Source organism: Sturnira hondurensis, unplaced genomic scaffold (assembly GCF_014824575.4).
Source record: "Sturnira hondurensis isolate 20B ecotype Veracruz unplaced genomic scaffold, ASM1482457v3 Scaffold0016284, whole genome shotgun sequence".
Lineage (NCBI taxonomy): Eukaryota > Metazoa > Chordata > Mammalia > Chiroptera > Phyllostomidae > Sturnira > Sturnira hondurensis.
This window is the reverse complement of record NW_028088915.1, coordinates 5,215,233-5,240,601: the sequence shown is the minus strand read 5'-3', so window position 1 is coordinate 5,240,601 and position 25,369 is coordinate 5,215,233. Positions and strand designations below refer to the sequence as shown.

At 41.2% G+C, this 25,369-nt stretch overlaps 1 protein-coding gene across 9 annotated transcripts in view; it reads right to left on the bottom strand.

Annotated features, from left to right (window-relative positions):
• The window catches only part of SFMBT2 (Scm like with four mbt domains 2), a 213,687-nt gene that overhangs the window by 102,333 nt on the left and 85,985 nt on the right, over positions 1 to 25,369 (bottom strand). For 8 of the 9 annotated variants that reach the window (XM_037065974.1, XM_037065977.1, XM_037065973.1 and 5 more), the window contains exons 5-6: positions 8,688 to 8,776; positions 6,763 to 7,009 (exon numbers count right to left, since the gene is read on the bottom strand). In XM_037065974.1, the coding sequence (XP_036921869.1) occupies positions 6,763 to 7,009; positions 8,688 to 8,776 (336 nt within the window). Of the gene's footprint in view, positions 1 to 6,762; positions 7,010 to 8,687; positions 8,777 to 25,369 lie in introns of those variants that run through there. The other variant, XM_037065980.1, reaches the window with a different exon arrangement.

Below are 25,369 nucleotides of genomic sequence, written 5' to 3'. Positions count from 1 at the left end.
ACCGTTTTCCCCAGGCGGTGGCGAGAGAGGGATTTACAAATGGAGGTTTCACTGTCTGAATGCAAAATTAAAAGAAAAAACTGGTTGAGCACTGTTTGTTGTTCACTGGTTGCTGAAACTGCAGGGAAATTTTATGACCTGATCTCAACAGATTTAAGACCTTATCAAAACTGGATTTGCAGAAGCACTCACTTGAAGTAGATATGTTTATACCTTCCCTATATCAACCTTGGCTACCTCAGACAGACAGTTAGGGTATGAATATGAATCTGAGCACAGTGAAAAGGCAACATTAAACCTCTGGGGCTGTATTTTTAATTTCTTGCATGTCTGCTTTTTAGCATGAAGCTATATATTTTGATCCTCACCCTTTCTGAACTCACCTTGAGCCGGAAGCCCCTGTGTTTTAGTCTTTTGTGCAGTCTTTCCAGACTACCATGATTTTGGTAGGCGAGAGATGCTGCCCAAACTGGCCGAGTTATCAAGGCTCTGCCCACTTCATTCACTGTCAGTTACACAAAGGCACAGAAAGGGGTATTGCTGACTAAATAGGTCCCACTGTGTGCCTTGTCTAGAATCCTTTCTAGCATTTCACTTATACTCTTCTACCTCTGAGACTTTTCCCCCCCAATCTGACATTTCTGTGTCAGAAAAAAATAGAATGTGATTCTTCTGAGGAGTATCTAACATATTTGGGGAGAAACTGTGAGGCTCCAATAATACCTCTGCAGAGAATTAATAACTTGTTCCTCCGGCCTCTTAAGTGAGAAGGGAGTGGTGCTATGTGAGAAATCCCTTATCACAGGGTTCCACAAAGGAGAAAGAGGGACGAGGTCACAGAGACCCATCAATAGTCCCATGAGAAGTGGAAGGACCCATTACCGTACCCAGTGGTTCTGCTCAAGGGCATGTCATCAAAATTTTCGTGAAGAGGGTGAGGTGTGCAGAGGACGAAGCGCGGAGGACACCAAGGGCAGCCCTTCGATAGGCCAGCAACAAGCAAGAGCCTGGACCTCCTGGGGGGATGAGAACAGATGCACTTTTCCTGGCATCAGGAAGCAGGCACTAGGGGGCTCCACCTCAGTGTGGTAAGAAAAGGAGACCCGAGTCACAAGAAAGGATGGCAATTTCCAAAGACAAGACCGAGGGAAGGGTGTGCAGACATAAAGGCTGAGAAAAGGGGAAGAAAAGGTCCACTGCGGAGTTGCCCTGAGTCCCTGCGCTCTGTCACTGAAGTCTCTAAGGTAGGGGAGAGACGGAGAAGAGGGTGAAAGGGGGGTGGTGAAAAAATTTCTGTGTCGGAACAATGAAAACCCCAATGTCCAGGGTCAGATCAAACCACGAAAACAGAAGGAAGTGATGAGCAGACTCCAAGTCACCCCAGATGCTCACCGAGTCATCCAGAAAGCGGAGCCCTTGGTCACCAGATGCCACCTCTCTCCCACCAAACCAGAGACGAATGTCAAAAGAAGCCCAGTGCAATGCATGGAATGTCTGCCACCCCCACCCCCCACCAAATCCCTGTGTTGAATGTCATACCCCCCAATGTGATGGTATTCAGAGATGGAGCCTCTGGGAGGTTATCAGCTTGTGCAGATGGAGCCCTCACGAGGCAATCAGACAGAGAGCCCGAACCCCTTCCACCAGGTAAGGACACAGGGAGGGGACAGCCGTCTACAAACCACAGAGAAAAGCGTACCAGACACCCAATCTGCCTGCGCCTTGATCTGGGACTTCGAGCCTCCAGGATTCGGAGAAATGAACGTCTATAGGGCCACCTAATCTGTGGTATTGTTACAGCAGATGGAACGGACCAAGACGCCCAGGTTCGACACAATTTCTGTCTCTGTCCTACAGACTTACACTTTGTCATCTTTCGGTGGATATTAATTCCTAACATGGAATTTAACCCCGCGGTAAGGCACACTTCTCTTAAAAGGTGAACATCAACTTCATTTTGTCAGTATGCTTAACCATCTGCAAAAGCTAAACACCTCGTGGTTTCAATAAGCAAAGAACAGTATTCCGTGTGTGCGTTTCATTAGACAGGAGGCACGTGGTTACGCTGTCAAGTTTACGGACAATAAACAGCACCATTAAGAGAACATAAAACATTTTCTTAAAATGATCCTGTTGCAGGTAATTTAACAGAGTGTATCCTGACAATTTCTGTTTGCGGGGAAGCCATACACAATTAAGATCCCTACTGATTCATCTTGAACTGGAAGCCTCAGTGAAAAGGAGGTGATCTCCCTTTGTCACGCATTTGGCAGGCTGACTGCACTGAGTGATGCAGGATGCCGGAGCACGCAAGATCATCACGTCTCAGCCTTGGAGTAAGGAAGGCCTCCAGGGGCGATTCCTTCCTTTCACACACCCCGAAACCTCCACTCCTTCCTTTTCCACCAGGTTCTGACCAGTCAGGGAAGACTAAGCTAGGGTTGTTAACAGACATTGGGAAATGTTATGGACTGAATGTTTGTGTCTTCTCAAAAACCCTAACTCCCAATGTGATGGTGTTTGGAGATGGGCCTTTGGGAGGTGATGGGGTTGGATGAGGTTATTGTGAGTGTAGCATCCCACAATGGGATTAGGGCCTTTTAAAAGAAAAGACCAGTAGTCTTCTCTCTCTTCTGCACTGCTCCCCCACCCCAACACACACAAAAAAGAAGCCATGTGAAGACAGACCAAGAAGGAGGCCGCCTACAAGCCTGGAAAAGAACCCTCACCAGACCCAACCATGCTGACACCCTAATCTTTGATTTCCATCCTCCAAAACCGGGCAAAAATAATTGGTGTTGCTTCAGCCACCTGTGTAGGTGCAGCCACCAGTCTGTGGCATTTTGTTACGGTCACTGAGCTACCACGGAGAGCAACAGCTCTTGTTGGACTAAGAAAAGGTTCAGACAGGAAGCATTTAAGTTAGATGCAGAAACTTTCTGACTCCAGGATTTATCTAAAGTAAGAAAGAAAAAATTCTTTAAGGCTGACAAAGATTTTGAAGGAAAAAAAATTTAGGAATAGATTAAAAAACTCAAAAAAGTTTCACCTCCTTAGCTTCTATAAGAATATGCATAACACTCTCTTGCTTTCTAAACATTTGGTGGGGCCTCCAAATGACCCAGCCTCAATAACTTAAATTTCTTAGAGAACCAGATATAACCCTAATACCCTGACCACAGATTGAATGCCTAGAAAACACCATCACTTGGGGGTACCTATAACATTCTGCAAGACAGCAAATATATATTTATCCCCATTTTACAGATGAGGACACTGAGGTTCAAAGAAGTAGAATCACTTGCCCGGGGGCCCTGTAGCTAGTGACAGAAGCAAAAGGTGAAGCTAACTTGGATCCTGATTACAAGTTCATGTTCCTTCTACTTTGCCAGGTTTCTCCGGCTTGAGTCACACACGGACTTCTTTAAAAGAGCAAAGACTTTCATAAACCACACAGACCCTATTCCTGTGAATCCCCCATGTCCCAGAGCCACCTTGGCAGCTAAACAAGAGATCCCATCAACAAAGAGCACCACTCCTTGCCCTGACCCTGTTTTCAAAAGCTCCACTAACACACCAGGAGAAAGGAGGACACTTTGGGAATGTCTTCACTCTGGGTCCTCCCCTCCAAACTCCTTTCCCAAGTCCTGACAATTATTTTGGACTAGAAGATGGACTTGGCTGGTTCTTTCCTTCCCTGTAGACATACCTGACATCTTATTCAGTTAATTCCTATTAAACAGGCCAGGTACCTACTACGTGCCCGGCGCTGCGCCAGCTGCTGGGGAGAGGGCAGTGCAGAAGGTACAGACTTGCAGTTAGAATGGGGGGTAGAACCATCTCACGGTCTGAATGAAGTGAAACAGTGGGCCACAGCAACAGCATTCCAAAGAGGGACGTGCTTGTGAGCCCATGGAACTGAGGAGACCAACTGCTGAAAAACAAACGAACGGAGCCTGCTGGGGATAGGAGGCTGGAGAAGCCCTACAGCTTGCCTTCATTCAGCACAGGAGAGAGAGAACTGCCAGGACTGCCAGTCCTCTCTTCATAAAGGCTTCGCTTCGGACCCTGGGAAGCCGCTGCCCCCTTCCACGACTATCTGCCTCTTGCCACCTTCTCTTCCCTGACCACCTCGTTCACTGAGGCTGCATTCAGCGCACTCCATCAGCACCTGCGCGACGCCTTGACAGCCCCGTGTGAGTGCAGTGGGGTGGCTTCTTTGCCCCTTTCTGTCCTCCCCACCCCAAGCTATTTCTTCTGATTTGCAGCAGAGGAAAAAAGGCAGAGTGACTACAGGGTTCTCACTGGTGGACAGAGTAAAAGCCAGCCCCTCTTCCTCGAGTTTTAAAGACTACCTTCCTAGCTACCGTCCACTACCTATTTCTCTTACCTCTATTTGCACGGAGCAGTTGAGAACTACTGTGCCCTTTAAAAAGTAGAAACAAGTAGAACTAAAGGAAGAGCTACGATTACTTTTAGCAATGGTGGTAGTGTTACTGGGGTGCACAGCAAAGACGGCATCAAGAGCAGAGAGGACACACAAGGGCTCGTCTCACAGCATAGCCTCCCCCACTCCTTCCAACTCTGCTCCTCACCACCAGCTAATGGGGAGCACTTTTCATTTGCTTAAGGGTGTGGGGAATTTTTTAAAACATAGCCTCAGATTTTCTATGCAAGCCTGAAATTTTATTCCTACCTCTATTTCAGTTAGGGAAATAGCACTGCCATACAAGTTTTACAGGTCACACCAGGACTTGAAATTAATTTCCACAAACCCAGAGCAGCAGGTTCTGCCCCCCACGTGTGAGACACAGTAGCCGCTACTTCCCAGGGTGCTGCTCTGCTGAACAAGGTAACTGAACCCAGTTTTTATCTTGTAACTCCTACATTTCAGAAACTAAAAGTCACATTCTGAGTGTTTCACCTTTTATTTTCTTCTTCACATACGCAGCCTTTCTTGCTGACAATTTAAACGCTGGGAAAATAACTTCTTATGAAGGAATGCCTCAAAGTTTTTAAAGACACACAGAAATTCTTCAACGAAAAGGACAACTCACATCCAGAAAATTACTAAGACGAGTAAACATAATTTATCCTTATCTTAAAGATATCGAATTACGTGAAAGGGGAGAGGTCTCATATGCAAATACTTCCAGATTTCTACCTCAACACATTTTCCATTCACGCTTGGAGTGCTACATCCATGATTTCACAGGGAAGAAACATTTCAGAGAACCTAAGGAGCTACTAGTAATCCTTTGCTTTGCTATAAATTTTTACACTGGCAAATATATGTTTCCCCTAAAATTTATAAAGCAATTAGATACTAAGCTAAGAGTTATAAACCCAGCTTTCCACACAAAATAAATTTCTCCTGCAGCGTTACAAATCCCAAGGCAAACGTGAGCTTAGATCTCTCCTCAGAAGCCGACAAGCCCTTTGTTTGTCATCAAAGTCCAAAATGACTCAGGGTGTAAATGGATTTCTTGGCTGCTTCTCAAAACGCTGACAACAATAATACCAATAAAGTTCCACGCTACATGTCTAGATGCCTGTCAAATTCAACACAAATGCAAACACATGAGATACAGAACCAGGAAGTTTTTTCAATTAAAGCCCTTGAGTGACAGAAAAAGGAAATACAACTCCTCAGCTTCATTTCATTTACTCAAGACTAACGGTGACAACTAATGCGGGAAGGAAATCTCTGGCAATTTTAATAAAACAAAGAGTCAAGTCCTTGCCTCCAGTAAACCTGCAGAATTCACCAGTGTGAAGATCAGCATTTCTAGAAGAAATGCATGTTTTTTCCTTTGCATCCTTAATTCCATAAGAACCCAACCAACATTTTTGTGCTGAGGCTATCCATCCAAAGTTTGGTGAGGCTAGTAAGGGGCAGCAGAGGGAAGCGAATGGGCAAAGGACCTGGGATTTAATTATAGTGCATCCCCCCCCTTAATAAGCTGGGTCACCCTGGATAAGTAGATTAAACCCAGTCTCAATTTTCTGTGCTGTAAAAGGAAATGTTCACATCAAACATGTAGTACTTTTCTGGAATCAAAGTAAACAACATAGCAGATGTAAAATCACCTGGAACATAGTAAACATTTAAGAATTATTATTTTGTAAACACTAAAATGACTGCCCAGTTAGGTGTGTCAGAAAGCACAGCACTATTCTGCCCAGTTAAGGCTACGGAAAGTCACTTGGCAGCACATTTGAAGCTCATTAAAATCTTTGATCTGTCAGGTGAAAACGCATGGTGGTTTTTCTCTTTTCTATTTCCAGGTCAGAACAGATTATTCAATGATAAGCATTTGGTTTGGATATTCAGAGGGATGAATGGATAGATGGAGGCTGGATGGATGGTGGATGGATGCATGCATGCATGAATGGGTGGACGGATGGAGATTCGGGAACCTTCTTGCAAGACTATCAAAATTCCCAAAGAAAAGGGGAGAATATAACACATTCCAATCCATTGTTTTTCATTTTTGAGCCAGTGATTCCAGAGGAACTAGATCCATTTCACCACAGCCTCCAACACAATTCTCTCCTTTTAGAACACTATTAATTGAAGTCTTGGGTTTTAGTCTCCATAGAACGTATTCCATAGAAAGTATTCTTAAATTAAAACGCTTAATATTCACATATTCAGATGTACAAGATACCACAGAGCTCATAAATTTTTCAGAGACACATACAGAAAAAAACACATCTTTTTCTCAAATAATTCATGACAGCAAAAGCATCAGCCCTTACCTGAAGGTGGGTCCATTCTGTACTTATTCTCTTGACACCAACCAACTGGTCGAAGTCTGTAATCCAAGTAAAACAACCACTGGTCATAGGATTCAGTGTCCTCCAATCCCACATAGCGAAGGCGTAATCTTCCTCCAACATTTTCAATCACACTAACTATCCAGTACTGAAAAGGGTTCTGAGAATCCTGAAGTTCTATTAAGGAATCAACTGTAATGAGGTCTATAGGGCCTTTCCCTCGCAGAGGCTGTTTAAACAGAAGCAAAACTCCTTATTTTAAACTTTATTTTAAGGTTCTCATGGAAACAGATGACAGCAGAAGATAATATTTTTTCACACCATCATCCAAGCTATTGGCAAACAATCTGGTGTTTCCCTCCACCCCCATCCTTCCCACAGACTCGCCCCCTCCCCTTCCCTCTCCGCCCACACACACTTCCATATCCCCAACCCTGTACCCAGCAACAAAAATCACAAGTCAATAAGAAATAACAGTCCACGCTCATTCTCACCAAACAAATCACCCTTCCCAGATAAAATTGCATTTGTTAGACATGAGAATGCCTTTAAGAAGAGGTCTACCCAAATTTGCCTCGAGCTAGAAAGGGTGTAGTAGCTGAACGTCTGCTTTTCAAATAGATATAACAAACACGAAGCCACGAGTTTAAACGCGGGCTCTGCAGACACGTGTCTGCTGCAAGGACCAAGCCCCTCCCTCACACTTGGTCACGTGCGTAGAGCAGGAATATGTGTAGATGGCGTGTTTAATACACATTAATGGCACATGAAATTACGATTACTATGTAGAGTTATTTTGACATTTAACTTGATAGTTGGTTTAGAGAATATACGTAATTACTGCTCTATCTAAGCAAGCTTCTTAGCATGGGTTAGCATATGAAAAGGGTGTTTGTTCAGCCAGGCTTGTAGGCAAATAGGTTTAAAAAAGAAAAACAAAACTAAAAGAGTACAACAAGTTGTCCTTTTAAAAGGGTGAAAAACCATCATTACAATTTGTTAACCAAACAATTACATTAGTAGCCACTAAGATAAACAAATACACTGGGCAAAATCTTCACAACACCAAACCCTGTAACCCCATATATAAGACAGTGGTGTTCCAAAGTATCAACATCTTTTATGAGAGAAGGGAAATTTATGGAAGGCTAAGAGAATAATGACATCATCAAAATCCACACTGTATTCCTAGTTATTCATTGTGTTTCCCCCCTTTTCAGGAGCGTTCTTCAAACAGATTTGTTAATAGTTATTTATAACACAATACATCTCTTCCTGTTCTATAATATACAGAAAAGTAAAATATTTCATCATAAAATTATTTTCAAATTAACCATCAAGATATCAGATTAAACTATTTTTTCAGTATTTTAAGTTACCTTAATCACATTTAAATATGGTTAGCCATTAATTACCTTGTTTTTATAAGAGAAGTTAATTCAATCATTACTTAACACATGTATTTCAATCTTGGGGTTTTGCATCCGGAATGGAATAGTTAATGGTACCATTAATCAATATACTCAGAGACTATACTAGAGTTTATACATGCTTAGTTTCACCTACACAAAACAGTTATTCTACAGAATTTGATTTACATTCATTAATATAAGGTCAAGGCTTAAACAGGATAGTAAGAAGATAGTTTAACATTATTATTTAAAAATGTGTTCACGTCGAAGCAACTTTTCCATTCATTGATTCTACCACAGATAAAAAATTTAAGTGCCATTAGAATCAGTAACCTGAGTAACTTAAAAAAAAAACAGGAAGTTAGGCTCTTTGGACACAGATACCTGTGTGCACACATGTACCTGCAGAAGGATATATGCAAAGGTGCTGTTAGGGTTGCACTCAAGTAACTGTGAAGCTTCAGACATAGAATAGCTGTAAACAATAATACATACACCTTCCAGGAGGTTGGCAGGGGCTGTCCGGGAGCCAGTCAAGTCACGAATGAGAAATTCTGTCCAGTCCGTGTACTTTTCTTTGATTGCTGGTGAGACAAAAGAGAAAAAACATTCTTCAACACCACCCTAGTATCAAACAAACTTAAAAGCACAGCACTTTGTTGCGAACGTGCTATTTCAATCTTTCTCTAATTTTAAACACCATTCTTAAGAACTGAAATCACAACAATAAATCTGTCAACAATGAGTGACTTCATACCTACCAGGTGCCTCGATTTTGCTGGGCAGGAAGGAGATTAAATAAGCGCTACTGAAGCCTTACAACCTATTTAGAAACTTCTGTGAACAACAGTTATTATAAAGTATGTAATTTAGTTGGTTCCAAGAAGAAAGAGATCAATGAGGGCTAGAAGAATCAGAGAAAGTTTCCCAGGTGAGAAAATAAAACCAGGCTCTGAATGATATAAAAGGTATACAAAGGCAGAGAAGAGGAAGAAGAGATTTTCAGACTAAGAAGAACAACAGGTGCCCGTGAGAGTGACGAAGTGAGGGAGGAAAGGGAGAGAGGCAGCAGGGTCCCTGCCGGATCTGGCCGTCTGAGCACAGAACCCTGGGAAACAATGTTAGGTGGTGGAGTATAATTAGGGACAGCCCCAAAATGTCAACGAGATGTTCAGTAAAGAGGAAATCTTTGCATAAAATGAATCTGTCCAATGTTTCAAAAAATGCTTCAATGGAAACAAACTAATGGCAGAAAAACCAAAAGAGAAGCTACTTCAGAAAGAAACTAAGTACAAGTGACAGGGTCCAAAACAGGGGTGACAGCTCAGTGAAAAGGAAGAAATGTATCAAAGACATCTTTTGAAAAAAGAAGTATCAGCCCTGGCTGGTGTGGGTCAGTGGACTGAATGCCAGCCTGTGAACCAAAGGGTTGCTAGTTTGATTCCCAGTCAAGACACATGCCTGGGTTGGGGGCAGGGTCCCCAGTAGAGGGTGAGCAAGAGGCAACCACACGTTGATGTTTATCTCCTTCTCTTTCTCCCTCCCACTCTTCTCCCTCCCTTCCCCTCTCTAAAAAATAAATAAAATGTTTTTAAAAAAGGAATATCAGACCTTCAAGGCCAATATTCTACAAGTGCTTAGAAACCAAGACTTGAGCAAAATGTAATCTCCTGGCTAGTCTCCCAAGCTGCAGATCTCCAAAGCCTTCATCAGGTTACATTCACACCCAGGAAGGGCCTGAGCCTTCCAGGGGCACCACAAAACCAGCAACAGGTGATTAGCACTCCCTGATTCCCATTGCCCCACACACGATCCTGACCTTCACATCCCATGAAGAGCCAGTGGGCCTGGGTACTACCTGGACACTGTCTGGGTACATCCAATACTTAGCATTTCTGAGAGGTTCAAGACTCAAGTGGTGTGTGGATTGTTTAGGTGCTTCGAAGGCATGATTCCTAGGTCAAAACTAAAGGAACAGAGTTGTTATAAAAGAACACCACAGTATTGATATGGGAAAAGTAAAGTCATGGTGTAGGCAGGATCTGGGCAAAGTGGGCTCTGCCATCCTTACGATGATGTTGAGTAACTCATTCAAATTTCTCGTATGCTCTATACTCATCAGAATAATGGTACTTACAACATTTTGTTTATAGAATACAATTGGAATTAAAAAAGACACACATGTCCATAAAATATAACCACATACTTGCCATATATAAACATGGGGGGCAACAAGGGACGGGGCTAGAACCAGGAAGTGTTCTGACTACAGGCATCCTGTTACGTCCTGGGATTTCCAGCCCCACAAGGGAGTCCCACGCTCCTGGCACTCAAAGTCCCAAGCCTTTGAGGGACCCCCCTCAGTAGAAGTCCCCACGACATTTTAGCAGTCACCAAGACTCCCTCAGGTTCCAGGCTGCCAGAAACATTTTGAAATTTCTGTGCTGACCCCTCTTCCATTCCTTCTGGTTGTTGGTTATGTATTTTTTTATTCCTTCACTATCACCCTAAGGGGGTATCTGGAGGAGGAAGAGAGAAATGAGGGTGCTCAGTCCAGGGAGCCTCCCAACGCACCAGAGAACTTGGCTCACGACAAGGTATGAGGCAGCGGCCTTTGACTTTTCAGGAAAGTACTTTTAATACTGACTTTGTTAAAGACAAGAAGCAGAAGCGAATCTTAAATTATAAATGGAAGCACGTACATTTGCTGTTAATAAAAGACTACAGAATTCCTTCCCCTGGAGATTTTTAAAAAAGAATCTACATTCAATTTTCAGAGGGTTCAAATTAAATTGTTCTTACAAACAAAAGGATATATGATAAAAGTATTTGACATGATTGATTAAGTTCCTACTATGTGCAGTGGATCCCATTACATACTACTGGAATTCAAGCACATGGATGTAAGTATTTCTGTCCTTAATCATAAATACAACCCAGGTAAAGATGAAACTTCTGAAGACTGTTATAATATAATATAATATATATATATATATATATATAATATATACATACACACAGATTCCTAAGCACTTGTCATAACTAGATTAGAGGGAGTGTTTCATTTCAGCTTTTTAAGACTCTTTCATTTAGGTTAAAACAAGGTTAACATTAGGTTAAAATAAGAAAATAAGTGTTAAGAACCTCAAAATATTCCCCATAATTAGAACATTTAATAAAGCCTTGGACAGTACTTACACAAACCCTTACAAAGAATGAGCTTTGCTATTTAACGTTCTACACATCATTACAGGGTTGTGTGTGACTCTTAATGGGGACTCCTTCACTGGGCGGTTCTAAGGATTAAATGAGAAAATAGATATAAGCTTCCCAGCTAGAATGTGGGTGTACAGTATCAATCAACCCTTGTAGAAAGTGAAGCATTCTTTGATAATGCAACCAATCATTCCTTCTTTAATGCATTCAACTACTTACATAACACGCTAACTTTCTTTTTCAGAAGAATATATATGAAACATCCAAAATGATGTTGTAATTATAAACTACAACTCTTTGCAACCCGAATTTAGTAATAATGTAATAAACTTGTACATCAGATCATGGATACAAAATGATGGCCATGGATATAAAAAATCACAATTAATATTTTATTAACTTGAAAAACTATAATTAGAATAAAAGTTCCAGTATATTGAGGGCACTTTTAGTCTTCTAATCTCTTATTTTCCCTTCCCTAGTTGCGAATTTTGCCATTATTATGGTATCTTGAAACAGTGGCAAACCCGGACCCCACAAAAAAACCTACCTTATGGAAAATAACCCCTAATGTAAACTGTTAGGGGACTCCAATTCATTTCGAGCTTCTATTCCTGTTTCTTCAGATTATTATAAAATTTACCCCCTATCATTATAGAACAATACAATGCAATCTCTCTGGCTCAACTTAGTAATAATATCTTAACACAATGCACAAAGTGTATTACTCCACAGTCACTTGTTGATGATTTTTATGAGACCCAGATCAATAGGGAAGAGCCAATACACAGTGCTTACATTGATATGAATGTTTACACACACAGCTATTTATACTTAATTTGTAACTGACACTGCAGAGCATACTATAGCTCCTGTAATCTACATTTTCCCCACATCCAAATCACACTCCTGTTCTTAATGTTACACAGAGAAACAAGAAAAACAGCGCTGCTGTGACAGTAACCGTAAAACTCAGAGTTCAAACCAGATTCATCACACTTACACTCCAATTTGGCTTAAGCAGTTGCTTTACAACTTTACTTTTCATCACTAAGCTATTCCTACAATTCACACAAGTCACATCTTACTGACAAATGAATTTATTCTAATAAGCTCTTAGTGTATTTTATTATGCTTGTTTAAATAAGGCAAATACCTCAGTAAATATCTGTTTGCAGTAATGTACTGTTGAGAGGATTTATAGAAATTACATACTATTTTGTTTGTCAGCTCCTCCAAATGGCATCCAGTGCCATCTAGGGGAGGGCGTGGCACGCGGCAAGGCGTGTCCCCATCAGGGACACACAAGAGGTGAAGGGGCACTTGCCCGGAGGTGCTGCTCCTGCCTCCACGACTGTTCTTCTCCTTAAAAACCACCCCGTCCCAACCTCACTGCCGGGCCCAGTGACATTACCGTCCTTGTCCCCTGCGCTGCCGCCTTCCCCACTGCTGCCTCACTCAGCCTGCCATCTGGGCCCCTGGGAAACTAGAGCAACTAGTAAGTGCAGCACAAAGAAAAAACCCTGGGCCGAAGCACCACATACATTTTAGAACCACGTTCCCTCTTTAAAAATCTCCCTTGGATACTTTTTTCTAACAAGTTACTACTCTCTCTCTTTGCTCCCCTCCAAAACCAAGCGTAAGCAAAGAACTTCTCTCTTCACACCCCCCATTCAACCCAGTCAACTTCGTACTCCAGAGCCACCAAACCACTGAACTACACTACACTCGGACCTGTACACCAATGTGTACACCAATGTGTCCTCAACCCTCACTTTCATAGTCGACCCAACTGAGCACATCCTCTCTTCACATTGTCCCCTGTGTTCCTCCTCTCCTCAACTTCGGATGACTCAGTGCTGCTTAGAAACCCGTCCGGGCTGCCTCTCCTTTCTTCTCCCTCTGTGGTCTTTCCATGGATAATTTTATCCATTCACATGACCTGAATCACATCCACACCAACAACGGCCAGTTTCCCTCTACACACCAGACCACTCTTCTGAGCCTCAGAATCACAGCTTCAACTGCCTGGTTATCAGTGAGATTTAGAATCATGACATCATGACTATTCACATTTCTTTTCTGGGAACTTACTATTCATGTCCCTTGTTCATTTTTCTATGCACATATCCTTTTTAAAAATGTTGACTTGCAGGAGCTCCTTATATATTAGATATTATTTCTTTGCTAAACATAGGAAAGCTCTTAATGTCATATACAATATTCAGCATGGGCCTTTATTTATTTTTAATTTCATTTACTTTTAGAGAGGGGAAGGGAGGGAGAAAGAAAGGGAGAGAAACATGCATGGATTTATAAATTGTAACTGTTTCACTAATCTTTTGTTGAAATAAAAATTATTGAACTCAGATGAGGAACCCCTGTTACTATAGATACTACATAGCCCTTTCAATAAAATACAATTTAACTCAATAGCACACTACCAGCATGCACAAATGAACTGTCATTTCTTTTTGTTTTTTTCTCTTATTTGCTTTACTTTCTGTATTTGTCTGACATAAGTTATCACTGAAGATTTTAGTTTCTGCATACACAATCTAGAGAGCCAGAGACCTGCCCATTTAATAGAGATGGCATCAAATGTGTTATGTGGTAGGCCAGATAACTAATATTTCTCTGGAGTTCTCCTTCAAAGTCAGTACACAGTATGAGCCCACTAGGCAACACTGATACTGTTCACTTCGGACTAGAGCATCACCCAGAGATTCAAGAAATACAAGGATGGTCCCACACATCCATACCATACCCCTAAAAAACCATCTGCTTTCTCTGAAGCTTCCCAGACCTCTTAGCACTAGAAACACACAAGACTTACAAAACTATTGTAAGGCTACTTACAATAGCCTCTAAAACTATTAGAAGCAATCAAAACCTTATCATTATTCCCTGCTAAGAGATTTTTATCCAATAGAATATGGAATTTCCTTCATTCTTGCAATTCTCTCCAATTCTTTTCTAGCTACTAATATCTTACATTATAGACATTTCTGCTATTGCTTTAAATATTTTCCTGCTTTAAAAAAATGGTGAGTGTGCTATTTTCCTTCTCCACTAGGAGAAACCTTCTACAGGTCTTCTATTAGCTTGCACTGCAGCAAGACTGTCAAGCCTGAACTGACCTATTGCAAAGGTCCAGGGCTCTCTCTAAAGTTCCATGGAATAAGACACTCACTTTTTTGAAAAATTTTATTCTCATAAGTGTCTCTCTCTCACACACACACACACTTGACTTACTTCTTCCTGTAGAGTTACTTTCATTCCCTCTGCAAAATGACTTACATTCAAATTTTTCCCAATGCTTCCCTTAGGTGCAAGTCTTAAAAAGAACGAAACAAGTCTGCACAAAGTTTACACTAACATGCCCTGTGTATATATCCCATTACATGAACTGGCTTCTTTTTCAAGATTTTTCACATAACTGTCTGTGATGGTTTGCGTCTCAGCTCAACTGGGCCACAGCGCCCAATGTTTAGTCCAACACTCCCCTGGGTGTTCGGTGAGGGTGTTTTGGGTGAGATTCACATTTACAGGGTTAGACTGTGCTAAAGCAGACTGCCCTCAGGACCTGGGTGAACCTCACCCAAGGAGTTGAAAGGCACGAGAACAAAAGAGTGACCTTCCCAGAGCAAGAGGTAATTATACCAAAATCAAAAAAGAATTAAGTTAATACAGCAACATTCCACGTTCAAGAATAGAAAGACTCAATATTATCAAGAGTTCATTTCTTCCAGTCTTGATCTACAGATTCGCTGCAATTCCAATCAAAAGCTCAGCAAGTGAGTTGGGGGATATTGACACGCTGATTCTAAAGTTCACACACAGAAGCAAAAGATCCAGGATGGCCAATACAATACTAAGGGAGGAGAATGAAGGGAGAGGACTGATACTACCTGACGTCAAGATTCACTATTCAACTACAGTAATCAAGTCACTGTGGTGTAGGTGAAAGAAGAAACAAACAGATCAGAGGAACGGCATGGAGACCCAAGAAACAGACTACATATATACTGTCAACTGGTCTTTGACGAAGGAACAACGGCAATACAATGAAGCAATGACAGTCTTTTCAACAAATGTTTCTGGGGACTGGATGTCCATAAGAAAAAAAAAAAGAACCTACACATAGATTGTATACAAAAATTACTCTTCTGAAAAAAAAATAATTCAAAATAAACCACAGGCCTAAATGTAAAATGCAAAAATATAAAAACTCCTAGAAGAAAATACAAGAGAAAACCTAGATGACCTTGGGTATGGTGACACCTTTTAAAGTACAAAACCAAAGGCATGATCTATGAAAAAAATAACTGATAAGTTGAACTTCATTAAAATGAAACACTTCTGCTCTGTGAAAGACAATGGAAAAAGAATGAGAAAAATAACTGCAAAAGACATATCTGATAAAGGACTGTATCATATATATATATATCCTCTTAAAACTCAACAAAAAGGAAAAAACAACCTGATTTTAAAAAGGGCCAAACACCTTACCAGACTCCTCCCAGAAGAGACATGCAGACGGCCACAGCACATGGTGCACCAGATGCCATCACGGAAAAGCAGATTAAAACAACAAGGAGATGCCAGTTCACACCTACTAGAATGGCCAAAATCCAGAACACCGTCACCACCGAATCTGGGCAGCGCGGTGAAGCAGTAAGAACTCTCCAGCACGGCTGGTGAGGATGAGACACGGGACGGCCTCTTGGGGAGGCAGTTCGGTAGCTTCTCTACAAAACTAAACATTCTCTCCCCATACGATCAGCAATTGTGCTCCTTGGTATTTACTCAAAGCAGTTGGAAATTTATGCCTACACAAAAGGCTGCACACATTGTTTACATCACAACTTTACTCATAATTGCCAAATCTTGAAGCAACCAAGATGTCCTTAAGTAGAATGGATCAATAAATTGTGGCATATCTGGACCATGAAATATTATTCTTCACTTAAAAAAATGAGGTATCAAGGCACAGAAAGACATAGAAGGGCATTAAATGCATGTTACAAGTAAAAAAAGTCAATCTGAAAAGATCACATGCTGTATAATTACAACTATATGATGTTCTAGAAAATGCCAACGGGTTAGTGGGGAAGGAGGGATGAACAGGGGGAATACACAGTATTTTTAGGGCAGTGAAACTATTCTGTATGATAACATAATGGTGGACACATGTCATTATACATTTGTCCAAGCCCACAGAACGCACAACACCAGGAGTGAGCCCTCGTAAACTAAGGACAATGTGTGATGATGACATGTCAATGCAGGGCCATCAACTACAACAAATGTACCATCTGGTGGAGGGTGTTGATAATGATGGATCTTACCCATGTGGGGGAGGGGTGTGTCCAGGAACTTTCTGTACCTTCCTCTAACTCTTGCTGTGAATCTAAACCTCAGACTGTAAATTCCTTATGGACAATATGCTCTATCTTATCATAATTGTTTATGCTGGTGCCTAGCACAGAGGGTCCCAATAAATGTTCCCACATAGCTTTCAAAAGTGAAGCAATTTATTATCCCCCCCCTAATCCAACAGATTTTAGACACCACAATTCTGGTTAGAAAAAAAAATCTGAGTGCTCAGGATGTACCGACTATTGAGCAGAGCACTTCCACACACAGCATCTCAGTTAGTGTTCACCAAAACCCAATGAACTGTTTACCATCATCTTCATTCAACAAACATAACCCAAAGAGACAGATGGACTTAGCCAGTTTGTAAGAGATATACTAGAGAGTGCATGTGAAAACATATGTATCGTACACTTAAGAAAATAAATCAGACAAAAACCATAAATTATTTCAGAAATCTAGGATATAAACACAATTACTCAACAACACCTTAGACTGTCAGCTTTCTCAAATCTACTTGTTGTCTACTTGTAAAGACTTATATTGCTAGGTGGGCAAATTTTAAAGAACTTAAAAACTCCTGTTTGCCTCAAGAGCTACACATCATGAAATGTTATTTCCCTTAGAATGACACTTTAAGAATACTTTGCAAAAATGCATAACTGAAGGTTACTTTCTTAATAGATACAAATCTGATTAACACGCTCCTTGCAATAATTAAAGGTATCTTTAAATACACTTTGAATTGAAGGGAGTTCATACTGAATATGAACAATAACATGAGAAAAGAAATGGAATGATTCTCAGTAAACATTCCACTTGAGATTGGACATTTATGATATGCAATGAAATTCCTCTTATTAAAGTGAAGTCCGAGAGAACCCAAAACATGTTCTTTAAGACAATCTGTCAGGCTGTATCGGTCCAGCTGTAAGCATCTGTATTACTTGCAGGCATTCTGCAAGTAATGAACAAACTCACTGACCTCACAGTCATGTCTGAACATGACACATGACTCCAAAGGTGGTGGGAGTCTTCACACTGCCATGTTTGTGAATACTAGTGAAACACAAACTCTCTTCTACCAAACAGTCCTATAAAAATGCTACAATTCTGTGTCTGAATTACACAAAAAGGGAACTTCTTGGCAAAATGGAGACCCCAGAGAATAATCTCCTAACTATAGGACTTACTATCCAGTTACTGTAGACTGAAATCTTTTCCAACACTACTTTCCATTACAACATTTTTATTGACCTTTAAATTTTTTAAACATTTTAATGGAAACTTGTTAGTGACCTGTAAGTTTTTTTTTTAAATCAAAGTAGCCTTGGCCAGGTAGCTCAGTTTGTTAGAGCATCATCCTGATATGCTAAGGTTGCAGGTTCAACTCCCAGTCAGAGCACATACAAGAATCAACTAATGGATGCATAAATGAGAAAAACAACAAACTGACATCTCTCTCTCAAAAAAAATCAGTAAAAAGAACCAACACAATTTGGAACGTCTAAGTTACAGCAGTCACTAACAACTCAGAATTACAGGGGTGGAATGATACCTAAATGACAGGCCTGCAAACTGGAGAATAATCCAAACCTATACTCTCACTCCTTCACACACGTCTTCTCTGAGGAAATTTCTGCTCTGAGAACTCTATATGGCAAAATTCACAAATCAATTTCTCTGTCAAATCCAAGGGTGCGACAGGCGCCATGGCACAATTATCTGGAAGCAAGCTGGGCAAGCACTGTGAACCAAGAGGGGCTCGGCCCGCGCAGTGCCAGGTAGAGTGGAAAGATTAAGCAGGTAGTGGGGTGAAATCACCGATGGGTTCCACACTGCCAAATCCCACAGTCAATTCCCAGCTGTACCCTTACTTGGCATAACGACAGCATTCAATATGTCGGATCACTCTCTCCTTCAAATAGATCACTCTCTCCTTGCAACATTAATCACTTAGTGTTATGGATTAAGTGTTTCTCCCCAAAATCCTTATGCTGAAATCCTAATCCATAGTGTGTTGGTATATAGAAGTGGGGCTCTTGGGAGGGACTCGGGTCATGAAGGTGAAGCCCTCAGGACGAGATTAGCACCCTTTTAAGAGAGGCCCCAGAGAGCTGTCTCACGCTTTCCAACCAGGAAGGACACAATGGAAAGCCGGCGGTAGGCAACCCAGGAGAGAGCCTTCACCAGAACCCAGCCATGCTGGGTCCCTGGTCTGAAACTCCAGCCTCCAGGTGCCCCTCTGATACACCAAGCCTGCTCCTGCCTGGGGACATTTGCACTGATTGATTGTTTCCTCTGCTCAGGACACTCTTCCCCCAGTTACAACCAAGGCTTGGCTCTTCCCTTCACTCTCCCCTCTGCTCACATGCCGCTTAGGGGACTAGCCCCTACCTTCCCACACACGCCGTGTAAAATCACATCTCTTGTGCAGACGACCAGCACCACACCCGAGACAATTTGCCTCTCCTTCTCTTTTTCACAGCACTTATTTCCATGACCAACAGAATACTTACACATTTACTGTCTTCCCCCTCTTCCTTCTACCAGAGCTTCAGGTCCAGAAGAGCCGCTGCGACTCACTTTCCTCCACTGCTATATCCTAAACACCCAGCGTTGCTATATGGTATTTCTGGAACTAGGCTCCTCCCAGAATTAACTATTATCTCAGCGCTGCTCCCCTCTTTCCGATCAGGAATCCTCACTCTGCTTCCTCCTGAGGCTGCCTGAGGAGAGGGGAATATAACTAAGTAGCCCTACAGTATCAAAGGGAAATTTTTACTGGTTTAGAATTATTTTAAAAATCAGGCCAAAAGTAGGGGACTTCAAGAGTTAACCTAGTACAGATATCTGGTCTAGAACCTCCACTGACCACAAGGAACTGAGCAGAGGAGGAGTGAGGGAGCAGAAAAGATTTTCACAGGACAGGGTCCCAGGGAGAGAGCTTCAAGTGGGAGAATGCATGATCTACCCAAAAACAAAATAAGACTTCTGGCAAGGTAATCTCGTGCAGCTCTGTGACCTGCTTCCACTTCTCCCCTGGCAGGAAGAACCTTCTTATCTCTAACCCAAATCTTCCTGACTGAAGATTCAGCCTACTTCCCTCTTTTCCAAAGCCCTTGTAACCTCCATCCAGATAAGTTACTTGTCTGCTAATAAGAACTCCAGACACCCTCCCTCTTCTATTCAAGTAGTTGAAATATTTCAGTAATAAACTTGGCTCTTATAGTTTGAATCCATCTTCAAATTTTTAATGTGACCCCGGTCACAATATTCCCATCAGTAAGAATGCTGTGGGAATTAATTATGGTTCATTGGTTAACCACGGGCTAAGTAGCTGAGTAGGAGCTCACAGCTCGAAACTGACCTGGACATTGAACCCTGACCCTTGGCATAACCCAGATAAAGTTCCTGAACATGACAAACTGGTGTTTCAATGACTGTACCAAATACTGAGATACACAGGCAATTAGCTGGCTTGATTTTCATTGGTGTGAGAAAATCTAAGGAAAATAATGAGTTATAAGGAATATTCCAAAGTGGTAGAATCATGATTCAAAACCATAACTCAGTTTGTCATTAAAGGAAGACTATTCAGAAAGAGCAAAAATTAGGCATGCCTTTCCCTCCAAGTGCAGGAAAAGCTGAGCCGTCACAGTGCCTCTTTCTCCTGTGATCCTCAGTAACTGAACAGGAAACTTCAAAAAAACTCCCTAAGGTTTTGTCCTCTGTGATTCTTAAAACCAACCAACCAACCAAAAATGCTGCAATAGCGTATCACAAAATCTATCAAGAAAAATTTTGCAAAAGGATCACAATATGTAAAAGAACGTGCTGCTCCTGTAGCTGTCAGTAATTCATTCTGAGTGCTTACTATGAATTCTGCCTGTTTTGTTACAGGAACAGAGTTCATTTGGATGGTTACATGTGGCAGTTCTCTTTTAAGCACTCATCTGTAAACAAAGACTGAACAAATTTCCTGAATTTTCTTCTATCAATTATATGAGACCAAATTATGTTTGGAAAAATGAAACTTTACTAGTAACAATTATTTCTAAGCAATGCAATGGAACAGATATTAACTTATAGTTTTCTTTCTGTTATCACTAAGACCATATTACGTGAGATTTATGGTTGTTTAATAAAACAAAAACTATTATGTCAGCCCTGGAAGCAGCAATTCATCAACTCATGTGAGGTGAACAATTTATGTCAGATAAGTGGAAAGGAATACATTTCCAGCTCATTTTGCAACCATTTACCCTTCCAACAGGGGAATATAGGGTAATCTGAGATTTTAAAATAGAGGAGTATATAATAAAACAGTAACTTATTTAGACATTACCTCTCACCACAACCTGGAATTGACTTGTCAAAAAATCACAAGCTCTTGGTGATTTTTGTCACCTTATCTAATATTTCAATAACCCCAATACAATAAAATGCTGAGATTTACAAGCAGACCTGAATAGGATTAATTTGGAAACATGTCTCTTTTTTTATAACCATTCTGAGTTAACAATTCCTTCTTTAAGAATATTTCTGTATGAATTAAAAAGGGAAAAGAAGCCCTTGCTGGTGTAGCTCAGTAGATCGAGCATGGACTGCAAACCAAAGGGTCGCTGGTTCAATTCCCAGCCGGGGCATGTGCCTGGGTTGCAGGCCAGGTCCCCAGTGGGGGCCACATGAGAGGCAACCACACACTGATCTTTCTCTAACTCTCTTTCTCCTTCCCCTCTTTCTAAAAATAAATAAAATCTTTTTTAAAAAATGTAAAAGGACTTCCAGTGCCATTATCTCAAGGTGATTTTATAAACTGTTAAAAAATATAGAGCATCAGAAATAGCTGAACAGGAACCTATCTTGTCTGCCTTCAGTCAGAGGAGTAAGATTACATGAGAACACAGAAGAGCAAAATTAGTACATTCTCCTCTGATCTCATGCTCCTGTCTGCATGCTACCGGGGGTCCTGCCGCACCCAACAGGGAGTGCTGGGACACTGCAGCGAGGTCACGCTCAGTCCTACCTTCTCTCCCCGGAGGAATGGGGGCTCCAGGGACCACTCTTCCACTGCTGGGGGGCCAATGCACAGGAAGAGCCCAGACGAATCCTTCATTAAAATCCCCAGCTTACAAGCTGGGCTTGTTCTGAAGGCCCATTAATAAATGCCATTTCAGAATTCCCCAACACATTCTGAGAAACAGCCAGGTAACTGTGAGGAATGGCTTGCCGGGCCATGAGTCTACATGTACATTATATACTGAAGAGTTATTTAACTGGGGCTAAATATCATGCAAGTGCCATTCATTGCTAAGGATATTTTAATTCCATGATTCATGCCAAAATGAATTCAAAAGAGGAAACTGTGGAGAAGCTAAAGGGAACAATCACTAAGGCTGCCCAATTATTGAAACACATAATTCTAACTAGAGTTTGAAAGAGATTTGCCTTCAGCATTATATATACATTTGATATACTTCATGTATTTACTAAGTGATAAGTATAATAGACCAACTTAAAATTGACTCATTTCCAAGCTGAATTAGAAAGCCTATGTAAATTGATTAGAAACTGGTATCTTCATAAAGGTCACTGGAATTTCTATTAAAACATACCTATATTGTAATGTCACGAAGATGCAAATTAGAATCAACTTGGGGTCAACAAGAAGCCACTAAAAACATGAGTCCCTGATAATTCCAAGGACAAAGTCCAGTGTTACAGGGATGTACAAGATGCTAGGGAGAGGCTGGGCCACCTAGGGCCCACAGGCCAAACCCTTCCCCCGTGCTTTCACCACCCACATTTTCACTGCCCACAAACCAAGAATGAATTTTATACTTTGAAATGCTTGAAAAGTCAATAGTTAAGGACATATGAAAATTACAAGAAACTCAAATATTAGTGTCCATCAGTGACTTTTACTGGAACACAACCACCCTTATTCTTCAGGCATCACCTGTGGCAGCTCTTGGTGGTACAGCAATGACCTACTGCGCAGCTGCAACAGAGGCCAGGAGGCCCTGTCTGCTTAGTGACTGCCTGGCCTTGGTGACTGCCTTAGTGCCTGCCTGCTGCAGAGCACCAGGAGAAGCAGGTATTCGAGGGCTGGGAAGGGGGGGGGGGGGCGCAGCGCGTCAGAAAAGGCTTATGATGCATTCAATTCAGGAATGCTTTAAAATAAGTGTTATTGTAGCCCTCTACTAACTCATGTCAATAGTAGTGACAAACACACACAAAATAGAAGTTCTAGAAAGTGAACCACCCAAAACAGGAGAAAGGAATGACAAAGAAGGAAAAGAGAAAACACTGCGACTACTTTAGGACATACCGTGCGATGCTCTCAACTGCTAGACTGTCGAGAGGTGTTTCCCTGGTTAAAGTAAAAGTGCAATATACAATTGTTACTGGGGAAGGGGTGGGGGGAATAACTGAAATGGCCGGCCCTAGCGCCTCACTCTAGAGTACCTCCAATGAATGATGAGTAGTAAAGACAGCACACCCTCCGGCAACATTTCCTTACAGCTTACAATTTATATTAAAAGTATTCATGGAAACCTCACTTTCTACTTCACTACACACCCATATAAAAATAATGATTCATATTATTTACTCTCCTTCAAAACTCCAGAGGGATGTGCAGTGACTTGGGCATCTCTTGGAGCATGACTACTCCCCAACTTCGTCCTGTCAGAGAATTCAGCAACTTAAGAGTTGGCTGCTCCCCTTTAAAGATTCATTTGCACACTCAAAAAGTAGTTACAAACATGTGTTAACAGAGCTTTGGAAAAGATACCCTGGTGTGCTAAAAACAGCTAAAGATTCTAGTCACTAATATCATATGGATGAGTTAAATGTATACCAATGAGCTGACAAAAAGAGTACTCAGAATGAAAAAACTCACTGCCACCACAAATGTAGGTGGGCACAGGTCAGGGCAGAAGCCACCACTCCCCACAGGGTGCTGGTCCCACGCACTGGAACTGGGCCTGGGGGGACAGCAGTGAGGCATCACAAGGAAGGGGAGAAGGACCAAGGCCCAGACGTGGTGCAGAGTCTAGGGGAAGACTCTCCAAAGACACATACTTCCAAGGCTACATCCTAAGTGGAAGGGAGAACAAGAGGGAACCAACTCATCCCAGGGCCTGCAAGAAAGCCATTGTTAGCAAAACCTTGGCCCTGACTGTGATGGAATGTGTGAGTGGGTGGGTAAGGAAGCATCCTGATAACTCTTAACCACAAACCAGCACATATGTCAAAACCCCTTCAAGGTGAAAAATTTTGAAATTTTTTTTTCAATTATAGTTGGCATTCAATGCTATTTTATATTCGTTTCAGATGTACAGTATAGACATTGAAAGTTTAATTAAATTGAGTTATCTGCCCACGGGTAACACAAATCTTTTCTGGAAGATTCTATCTTCAACCCAGCATCTGAAGAAATCTCACAGAATAAAGTTCACAAAAAACCACTCACTATCAATAACCACAAAATAAAGATCACTGTTATTATTTTTATTATTACAAAAGGTAACACTTATGAAGAGCTTACTATGAACCAGTCACCATTCAAAGTGTATGACATGAACTCACCTGGTTAACCCTCACAATATTAAAGGCAGCACCAATATTGCTTCTACGGATTGATCAGGAAAGAGGCAAAATATACAAGAAAGGCACAAGATATGCAAGGAACAATAGGAAAAGACAGAATAAACAAACAGAAAAAAAGTCAGACCTTACAGATTTCAGACATCAGTATAAAATGTACTTAATATGTTTATGGAAATAGAAAAAATTTAAATTGTGTGAGGAACAACAGTAACAACAAAATGATCAAGAAAAGTATAAAAAATAGAAATTGTAAGTTTAAAGCAATGATTTTATTTAAAATCCAATGCCAAGTTAACGGCACACTGTGTAGAGAAATGTGCACTAGAAAATGGACCCAGAAAATTATACAAAGTGCAGCACAGATAGAAGTTGAAAATAGAAAGGAAAATTAAGAAACAGAGTGGATAAGGTCTACAGTAAGTCTCTGAAATTCTAAGAAAAGACGAAAGAACACAGAAGAGCTGATATTAGCCGATATGATAACAAAAATTTTCAGAACTGCTCATAGTCAATAACACACAAACAATAAATCCAAAAGACCACAATCAGAGTAAATAAATACAAACTTATGTTTAGAAATATTATAGTGAACCTACAGAACACCCAAAACAAAAGAATCTTATAAACAGCCAGATGGAAACAGACTGGTCTTTCAAAGGAATGTCAATTAGTCTGACAAGCGATTTTTTAGCAACAGTGAAAGCCAAAGAGGATGGGATTGTGCTGTCAGTGTGCTGCTACGAAATACCTGTCCCCCCAGCATCATGCACACAGCAAAAATACCTTTCAGTCGTATAAAATAAATGAAGACACCTGAGACAAACGAAAAGCGAGCTTAGCCGCAACAGTCCCCCACTACAGGAAGCTCCAAAGGACATACTTTGTACAAAACAAAAGGAACCCCAGAAGGAAAATCTAAGATGAAAGAATGACTTACAAACAAATAAAGCGGTAGGAACATGAAA